Raw genomic sequence first — 10,523 nt, 5'->3', positions numbered from 1 at the left:
ACTGTTGCACGTCCTGATTTTCCAGAGTTAGACGGGTTCCTGGGTCTTGTTGATCCCGACACAAAATTCCTGCCTGAAAATGTAATCCTAACCCACTCATAATCTATCCCTATCCTAAACCTAACCCTAACCCACAAGTTATCCCTAAAATCAGTGGGAAATGATGAATAACACTGACGTAGAAGCACCTAACCCTGGTTCTAAGCCTAAACTTGACATGAACTGTAAATTTGTCCCTCATATCTGATTGGTTTATTGGAATGTTGTTCCAGGATCAACAGAGATGATGATCCAGAAGAAAGTTGAACTTGGTGAAATCTGCGATGAAAACTGTGGGACGTATTTGACATCCAGACCAGTGGATGGAACTTCAACCTACATAAAATCCACGTTTCAAACCCAGATTTTAATTTGTGCAATCGTAAGCATACATTTTTCATATTATTATACACAAGAAATTGTAGATATTGTTCTTGACTGTGATCATCTTTGGCTGTAGCTAAACCATGAGTCAGCTTCCATTAGTCCATTAAGGCAGTGTCCATTTTCCAGACTTACTGGAGCAATAGATCTGATGAAATATTGCTTGCAATGGCATCATTATGACGAAGACTTCCCGGAATGTTTCACTTAGGTGAGAAAGGTCTGTTCACTTTTCCTTCATAGAATGGATCAGATCAGTTTACACAATCACTTACAGATCTCTAATCATAATCTCTGCTTGACCATGACATGTGTGGTGGAACATGAATGCATCATATTTGTCCACACAGTGACACTGCACAATAAATATGTGACCAAATGCTCATTCCACTAGAGCCTCATCTTACTAACTTCTTCCAAAAGTTGGAATTCTTGTTTTCAAATCAGATCCTCGCATTTTGTCCCGTTGTCCAAGTTGATATCTTTTCCTTTTTTGTTCATCTGATGTAATACAAGCAAAAACAAGGCAGAGACAAGAAGAGCAACGCCTGCCATCAGGAAACCAGCACCATAGTCACTCATTTTGTCTATGAAGATTCCTGTAGAAACAGTAGGAGAAATTATTTCATCATTGTCAATTGAGTTTCACTAGTACAAGGAGTAAATTAATGCACAAAATATAGCTTAAAAAATAATAATAAAAAAAGGAAAAGGAAATATAAAATTATAAAAAATTTAAACCTAGATATGTAATATCTAATGTTTTCTTTTTTGTAAAGAGGAAAAGGTGCACTCAGAACTATCATCCATCCATCATTTGCCCTTTCTTGCCATTAAAGGCAGATCGGAGTTCAGGAAGATTTTCTGAAACTGTGGAACGTATTTGACATCAAGACCAAACCCAAGTTTCAATTTGTGTATACATTATTATTAAAAAATCTCAAATACAATTAAAAATGATAACAAAAACATGTTATCTCTCACGGCTTTCTTTTATCAAATTTTCTATGCACTCATAAAAGTGATATCTTATAATAATGTCAAATCACATTTTGTTTTCCTGTAATGCTGTGATCAAAGCTATTAGCTTGCAATTAAAACACATACTTGCCCATACAAAACTCACCACGGCCAATTCTGGGCTGCTGTAGGTGGTTGCAAGGGCATTTGAATGCGGTTTCTAGGGTATTCGGGGTGGTTGCTTGGGCACAATAGTGACGCTTGCCTAAGCACCGCTAATTAGCCTGCAGTTGTTCGTTCATCATCCCACCTCCCGTTTTTATGCCCAACCTGCTTCCTGAATGCACATTTCCCTGTACATTATTTTAAACGATCAATCAATTAAAGCACCAAGGAACAGAGCCCCTATGAAGTCAGTGATGCAGTGATTATTTGAGTCATCTTTTATAATGCCACAGTAAAGGAGTTTTCCAACCCGATTAAAAGTCACTGAGAACAACTGCAGGAGAGCTAATTTATGGTGTAATTACACCGCTGGTTATGGAGCCCAACAGACTACACTTCTAACCTGGGTGCCTAAAAAAAGCGTTCCTCTCCTCCCAACCATTAGTCTGTGCTCTATTTAATGGACTAAAAAACCCAAGAGATTCATATAAGGTACATTAGTCTTCCAGTATACAGATATGGACATGGTTTTGGCAGTTGATGCCTCTAAAAGGACAGATGAGGCTTTTCTGGATGATTTAGTGTTGAACTGCCGATAGCGTGAGAGGTTTTTGGCTGCACGGGGGAGAACTCTTCCAACTTGTGCCATGTTTTGGCAGATGTTCTGAAGTGAAAAACTGTTAGGTAAGGGGAAAATGTCATCATCTCCACATTAAAATACCATCTATTTGAAGTTGCCCTATCAGAGGTCATCATCTGGTAATCAATTACAGCTTTTTATATGTATTGTTGTTCTTGGCTGGTAGATTGTTTGTTGATTCTTTGGCCACTTTTGTAGCTCCGCTGATGTATTGTTGCACTACCGTTTGTGATGTGCTCTGAGCAGTGGGCACAGAAAAATTACAGCCAATGAAACCAAATGAATTTAAGATTTGGTCCGGGCAGTCAAAGCGTGGCTCGCTATTGAAAGCGGAAAAGCCATTTATGTAGAGACCAATAATCCATGAAATTAACACAATAGCCGAGTGCATTTCTTTGAAAGGCGATGCTTTATGAGAAGATAGCACAGTATTACTGTAAACTGAATCCTGTCAGGCATTAATGAGAAACCTCATCAAAGAAATATGATGAGGGAAGGGAATGCATTAGGATGACTGATATGCTTTCTAAACAATAAAACAGGACTAACGTTGTGTTTGGACAATGTTAGACTATATAGAGTAACTTCAGCAAGCCATTTCTTGGTAGATGTCATAATAACCTACTCAACATATAAATAAAGATACAAATAAATCACACATTTATCAGAAATATAATATATATATATATATATATATATATATATAACAAAACATAATTATTATATATATATGTATGTGTGTGTGTGTGTGTGTGTGTGTGTTTGTTGATTGTTTGTTTATAAATCACAATTATATATAACAATAACTAATGAAATTATTAATAATAATAATTTTAGGGCTGTGAAACGATTAATCACGATTAATCGCATCCAAAATAAAAGTTTGTGTTTACATAATATATGTGTGTGTACTGTGTATAATTATGTTGTCTATATAAATACACACACATGCATGTATATATTTAAGAAAAATTTGTTATTTATATATAAAATATTAAAATTATATAAAAATATATATGCAATATATACTTGCAAATATTTCTCAAAATATATACATGCATGTGTGTATTATTATTATATACAAAATAATTATACACAGTACACACACATATATTATGTAAACACAAACTTTTATTTTGGATGCGATTAATCGCAAATAATCGTTTCACAGCCCCAATAATTATGAATAACAATTATTAATTACACATAAATGTAATTATATATTACATTATATTTGTGATTTATTTAAATGACACAATCAACTAATAAAAGAATCACAGATATAATATAATAAAATAACATTATACAATATAAAAAATACTATTATATTTTTGTTCTAAATATATTATGTGACATATATATATATATACAGTATATTCGGTTTATAAATATTTAAATTATTTAAAAAAAAACTCAGACTTTATTAAATAATATGTCTCTGCTCAGGATAGTCACTATTGATAAAAAAAAAAAATCTGATCAAGTAAGAGTGTGATGTTTTAACGAGTAATGAATTTGAACAATAATAATCTGGGGCAGTCAGCGATCTTTGACGAGTAAGGGGTTAAACATCTCACCTGCCAAAGGTGGTCCAAGAAGGCCACCACTGCTGCGGATGAGCATGAAGAAACCCAGAGCACTCCCTAGCCTCTGCACCCCCACCACTTCCGCCAGTACCGTGATGTGAATGGCCACGGTCGCGCCGAACACCAGTCCGTAACCCGCACTGAACAGCGCTAGCTGGGTGAAAGTGGTAGCTAGTGGGCAGAGCAACAGAACAATGCCCAACAGAATCACCGTGACAGTCAGCTGATGGATTGTCTGTACCAGCCGCAGATTAGCCACCCAGCCGAAGAGCAGCCGTCCTAGCAGGTCCAGCACCGCCGAGATGGACATCAGAGCGGCTGCCTGGTACTCCTCCACTCCTTGACTGCGGGCGTACGGTACCAGAAAGAGAGCTGGAGCGAAGAAGCCAAGAGCAGCAAAGACACCAAACATTGAGTAGACCATGAAGCGAGCGTTAACAATAAGCGTGTAGTCCATGTAACTTATGATTTTGACCTTCAGTGGATCTGATTTTTTCGAGTCTGAACTTTTCTTTGAACTTCTAAAGTCTGTGTGAGTTTGCGATAACAGCTCCAGCTCATGATCGTCCTTCTCTACCAGCTCTTTAGAAGGAACGTGTGTGTTGAGTGGTCTTAGAAGAGCTCCGCACAAACACAAGTTGAGCTGCAGAGCTCCCAGGATCAGCATCGCTCCCCTCCAGGAATACTGATCCACCATGAACTGGAAGGATGGGGTCAGGACGAAAGTGAGGATGCACTCTCCTGCGCTGGCCAGAGCATTGGCCACTGGCCGCCGCTTTTCAAAGTACCAGCCCAGCATGGTGACAGTTGGGGTCCAGGTCAGGGCGTAGCCGAAACCTGCAGAGGACAAAACAAAAAGGACATTCAGAGCAAGCATTTATTTCTTTGACAAGTCATTCATTTTGTAGGGTAAAACGTTGCTTAAATGTCATTGGCTAAATGGACAGCAGTATTAAGGTTATGTGTATGAACATCTAGCAACACTTACAGGGTAGGTCATTCGTACGAATTAACACGAATTGGGAAACTCGTAAAATATGTACGATTTAGCAAAAATCTTATGAATTCGTACGAGTGAGGTCATATGAATTCGTATGAATTAGCCACCTCGTAAAATACACTGTTTTGGTATGACGCTAATTTTCCCTGTTTAGTAAATCTGGCCCTTAGTGTTTTATTAATCTGACAAAGCCAGTACATTTTTAGAGTTTAGAGCTTAGATTCTTTTGTAAATTGTGCAAAATAATATAAGTGCATAATTAGTGCACACATAGTAATTAAGATTTAATTTAACTGATTAATAAATAAGAATAAAGCAAACCAAAATCTAAATAATTATGCATAAAATATACATTAATACTAAACTAAGAAAGTGGCAATTAATGAATTTAACAAAATGAATAACATACTTAAGCAAGTAGTAAAGAATGATAAATTAAAGATAAATAATTATACAACATGTGCCAATAGTGATAATGAACTAAACAAATTTTCATCGTTTTTAACTCTAAAGCCTTTAGTGGGCAAAATGTTCTTTCTTTCTTTTCTCCAACAACTTTCCTGTCTCATCATATGCTTTTCCCTCTCCCATACAGCCGCTATAATTGGCTTATGACCTTTTCAAAATGTGAATCAGCGATGAAACACGGGAAGCGTGAATGTGTGTGTGCAGGAGCACAGCCATATGCTCTACTGCTGGCTGTGCTTTTACCTGTAAGGAACCCCACAGTGATGTACAGCTGTAGCAGATCCTGGGCATACGACCCGGCCACCATCCCAATGCTGCTCAGCAGACCCCCCGCCATTACCACTGGCCGATGGCCGAAGTACGCGCTCAATGCAGAGCCTACAGGGGCTGAATCACAGACAAGCACACAGTTATGACATACTGTACCGCCAGTAGCCAAGTGCTCCGTCAGCCCGTCAAGCTATCATACTGGGATACAGAGAAATGGAGGGTAACACAAACTCATATTTCTAGTCTCCTGCTCTGTTAAATAAATTTCAGCCTCACAATGTTTAAAGGTCTGATGGTGCCGGAGAACATGAATGTGGCTCTAACAAATATTAAAAGATTACAGTGAGCTTGTGTGTTGGCATGCATCTTAATCACAAATTAGATCAACAGTAAAGATCAAGTGTGACAAAGAGTTTTTGACCACATCTTCCTTTTGACATTTACAAACAAATAAACTTCAGTCAGTACATGTTAGGAATTCAAAGGAAAAGGTTACTGAGAGTGTAAGTGAAGGGAGCCCCCTGCTGGTTAAAACTGAACGTGGTACATACCCCCAAAATGTACAGTTGCCACAGAGATGGATGTGATCCATGAGCTTGCAGTCGCTGTGGTCGCAAAGTAGGACTGGATTTCTACGAAGAACACACCAAAGGACTTGATTACACCGAATGTCAGCCCAAAGACAAGGAATGTGGAAAGCACAATGAACCAGCCATAGCCTCCATCCGGTGGACCTGCAGGCCGATCTATTCTTCTCTTCCCTTGCAGTTCCATTGGAAGCTCAGAAGATAAGTTCATCATCTGCCATCTAAAAAAAGAAAAACACGTTTTCATAAAAATGGAAACGCATAAATCCACACTGCCCAGTCAGCACTGATGTTCTCTGAGCCCAGTAACACGAGACGAAAGTGATATAGTTCATCAATTATTATCTCTGTGTCAAAACAGCTGAAGAATGATTAACTACAACATGCCATAATCACATTGCACCAAACTGAACTAATGTTGTGTGCACATGTTTTTTTTTTGTATGAGGCAATGAATATGTAACCTCTGTCAATACCCCTACAAGAATTGTGAACACACTGTAAACTTGTTTTACTTGGCTGACCTGTACCCACAAACAGTGAGATAACTAGTTTTTCAGTTCATTTTTTTTTTACTGCCAGAAGAAATGGTTAACATTCAGCCTTTATCATCGGAATTATCAGGGCACCTGACTTATTTGTCCTGTTTAATAACCAATGCATATATTGCAGTATGGTAGTTATCAGCAGTATTGTGTAAGTTACAAAAAGTAATTAATTACTAGCCACAAATTACACCTTCAACAGTTACTGTACTAATTACTCAAAGTATTGCAATACATATTACTAATTACTTTCTAAATCAACCATGACCAGTTGAACAATGCAAGAATAGACAGGAAACTGCTCTTTTCATTCTCTCAAATAAATAATAAAAAATTGCATCAATTATTCTTGAACTGATTAACGTATTTAAAAGGAGAACGTTTTTTGTGACGGAGCATGTAAAAGACATCAATCAGCTCTACCCGACACCCCACGAATCCACTGTAACATCCCTGCCACCTCTGGTGATATTGCCACAACACAGGAAGTTCCTGAGGTTTGCTTTTGGAGGCGAAGCATACCAATATCAGGTTCTTCCATTCAACCTAGCCTTGTTACCCTGCATATACACAAAATGAATGGTTGCACATCTGGCTCCGCTGCGACTCCAGGGCCATCCACATTTTGAATTGCATAGCTGATTATCTGATACTGGCCCAGTCTCAAGAGCTTGCTCTTCGACATCGAGATCTCTTTTCTCTCGGGGGCTGAGGCGCAATGGCAAGAAAAGCATTCTCTCTCCCGCTCAGAGGGTAACGTGCTTGGGGGTTAAATGTACCACCATCAGGGGCATAACTGTCTCCCGTTCGTGTCAAGAACATTTTAAACACCCTAAGCAAAATCAGGCTAGGTCAGGACATTACATAGGTCTCTTGGCAGCTGCCTCCACAGTGATCCCTATGGGCCTTTTGCACATGTAAGCGCTTCAGTGCTCAAAGACAGGGCATTTAATCCGTACATTCCCCAAAGGCAAATACAGTTAAGGGCACACACAGTGCTTCGTGCCCTTTCTAAAAATCCATGTTTATGGTAAGGGTTACGCGCTGCAGTTTTGTTCACTTTCTCTGTGGCCCAGACCCCGGTTCCCCACCGTGGGTCCCACTCAAAGTGTGTTGATGTCACAAGATGCAAACAACAGAAACTTCCCGTACAGGCTGGGGAGCGGTCTTAGGTGGCCATCCAGCCCAAGGGATATGGTGAGGTCATCATCTCGATTGGCACTTCAATTGCCTCAAATTGATGCCTGTATTTCTGGCCCTGAAGTACTTCCTCCACCAGTTAAGAGGTTACCATGTCCCAGTGCGGATGGACAACACTGCGGAAGCCTCCTATATACTGCGTTGGCCAAACAGAATTTGGTACAAGATGATATATCTCCTCGACGGTTCACCCTGGGCAACACCGGAAAGGAGAGGGACCTTCTGTCTCAAGTGCGGGGGACAATATTACATCCCCGGCCTGAGCTGTGGAACCTTCATGTTTTGCCCCTGAAGGGTACTAACTGAGGAACACTGGGCTTATGCCCGGTTTAGACACCTGAAGTTATAGAGACCATTGTCAGTGATGGGGCTCCCTACACTTGAAGTTATGCCAATAAATGGGGTGTCTTTGAAAGGTAGTGCACGGCACGTAATGCAGATCCTGTTAACTGCCAGATTGCTTCCATTTTTGGAGTTCCTGCAGGAAAAATTATCAGCAGGCACATGCCCCGCCACTCTCAGGGTTTATGTGGCCGCTTTATCGCCTTGCCACACCTTGATTGACAGGGTACCACTCTGGAAGCATCCTCTGCTCGCCAGCTTCGTTTGTGGGGGCAGGCGACTGAGGCCACCCGCTAGGACCAATATCCCTTCATGGGACTTAGCTATAGTCCTTGAGGGTCTGGCTGATACTCCCTTCGAACCTCTAGAGTCAACGCCTGACAAGCTTCTCACTCTAAAGATCTTTTTTCTTATAGCTATCACTTCTTTGAAAAGAATTTGGGATTTGCAGTATCTGTCTGTCTCACCATCCTGCTTAGACTTTGCCTCAGGAATTGAGAAGCAATTGCCTTTTGCCAATTGCTACCTGCCTAAGGTTCCTTCCTAACGTCCTCCACCGTTCACAATGCCGGATCAGGAGAAACTTCAGGGCCGAATAGGGGGACGGCCGCCACCAAACAGACAATTTCACATTGGGTGAGGGATGCTATTGCCCTTGCCCATGATGAGGCGCACGGTCAAGCTTCACCAGTAGGCATCAGGGCTCATTCTACCAGTGGGGTTGCTTCTTCCTGAGCCTTGGCGGAAGGCTCAGGAAGAGCCCCCCCCTGTAGCATGTTTGTGATGCGACAGGCTGGTCCTCTCCACACACATTCATAAGGTTTTACAGTTTTGATGTTCATGCCACTCTGGGCTCACACGTCCTTAAATCAATATCTCAAGCACATGTCTGAGACCTTTTGAGCTCACACTACACAACGTGAGGGGTCCAGACACCCCCAGTGTGGCGGCATGGGTATTCTCATTCCCATAGTGCTGAATCAAGCGTAGCATTAAAGCTTTTGAAAGGGAACGTCTCAGGTTACTTGACAGGGTTACAGTAAAGTAACCCGAGACGATTTTTTACATAATATTTTTTATCATGTTTCAACCAATTAAAATACAATAAGGCACTTTATTCTGAATCACAGCTGAAGGAGTTGCAGTGGTTCTTGTTATTATATTCACAATACAAATGTGATCTTACCTCTCATAATATCTGTTGGCTGAAAAGACTCCTCATTCCCATTTCCAAGTTCTGTCTGGCTCATCTTCATTGACAATGCGTATCCAGACTACTGTACACAGAAATGCAAAGGTCAACACAGGGAAGACGTAGGAAGTGGGAGGTAACCTGCTTGGTTGTATAGCATTTTCATATGCATTATCATACAATGCTTCCAGCATGTGAGTCAATATTTTCTCTTTCTGCTGAAGGAGATACACAGCTGTGGCCGAGCTTCACAGGTCCTCACTTGGATGATCTCTGGACCTGAATATAAACAAGCTGTTTAGTAAATGGATTACCCTGGACAGAAATGTGTGTAGCACATCATTCTCTAGAGTGCATAATAACAAGATGTGCAGAAATGAACAATTCATTATAGACTAAATCACCTTCTTGTCATACCCTACTTTTTAGATAGGATAGTAAAATACATTTCACTAAAGTAACCACTCTAAGCAGAGAACCACAGCTTCTTTACTTTCCTTATGATAAATATGATGAGCCTTCGGGTGCATTCAGCATTGTAAAACATGTTTTGTTAGACACATGGAAAATGTACTTCATGTGATAGCATCTAAATTAACTGGTTTATGCAAGTCAAACATATTATTTATGACTGAAAAATCCTGAATATATTAGCCAACAACAAAAAAAAGTAATTTCTAAGGATCAGAAAAAATATAAACAGGTAAAAACTGCACAATAACTGGAAGAGAAAAGAAAAGGTTTTGTACAGACATCAGCTTTTTTTTTATATATTCCAATAGGATGTCACATCTTCTCATTTTAAGACCCCAGAGTTCCTTTAGTATAAAATAATAGGATTTTGAAGATGAGATGGTCAAATAAACATTTGACCTCCAAGAAGTTGTGCTGCATGTAAGTTAAATACTCAGTAAACAAATCTATAATATTATGCTGCCTAAATGTGTTTTGAAATAGCATTGTCCAAGGTCATCATATAGGATTGAAACTTTCTTTTGGGGAATTTTTTTTATTTAAACAGTCTTTTTTTATTTATCAAGATGCACACCTGTAATCTTGGGCTTGAACTACTGACACTCAACTAAAATTGAGGCATAAACAGTATTTTACCCTGAGAACCAAAAACAGTTCAGTAATAGCCTGAA

General features: G+C 39.7%; 1 protein-coding gene across 2 annotated transcripts; it reads right to left on the bottom strand.

Annotated features, from left to right (window-relative positions):
• LOC307003076 (monocarboxylate transporter 2) lies at positions 1 to 9,707 on the bottom strand. 2 transcript variants are annotated; one of them, XM_079621192.1, is made up of 6 exons: positions 9,559 to 9,707; positions 9,373 to 9,463; positions 6,064 to 6,320; positions 5,486 to 5,629; positions 3,766 to 4,611; positions 1 to 1,022 (listed from the first exon to the last, which is right to left on the bottom strand). In XM_079621192.1, exons 3-6 carry the CDS (start codon positions 6,311 to 6,313, stop codon positions 862 to 864), a joined length of 1,401 nt encoding a protein of 466 aa, XP_079477318.1. In that variant the 5' UTR covers positions 6,314 to 6,320; positions 9,373 to 9,463; positions 9,559 to 9,707; the 3' UTR covers positions 1 to 861. The 2 variants fall into 2 exon arrangements, with proteins under 2 accessions (XP_079477318.1, XP_079477317.1); XM_079621191.1 differs by lacking the exons at positions 9,373 to 9,463; positions 9,559 to 9,707 and having other exon boundaries at positions 6,064 to 6,403.
• Positions 9,708 to 10,523: the final 816 nt, after the last annotated feature.

Source organism: Phoxinus phoxinus (assembly GCF_949152265.1).
Source record: "Phoxinus phoxinus genome assembly, chromosome: 8".
In the NCBI taxonomy this organism is placed as follows: Eukaryota; Metazoa; Chordata; class Actinopteri; order Cypriniformes; family Leuciscidae; genus Phoxinus; species Phoxinus phoxinus.
The sequence above is the reverse complement of the archived record's forward strand: the minus strand, read 5'-3'. Positions and strand labels throughout refer to the sequence as shown.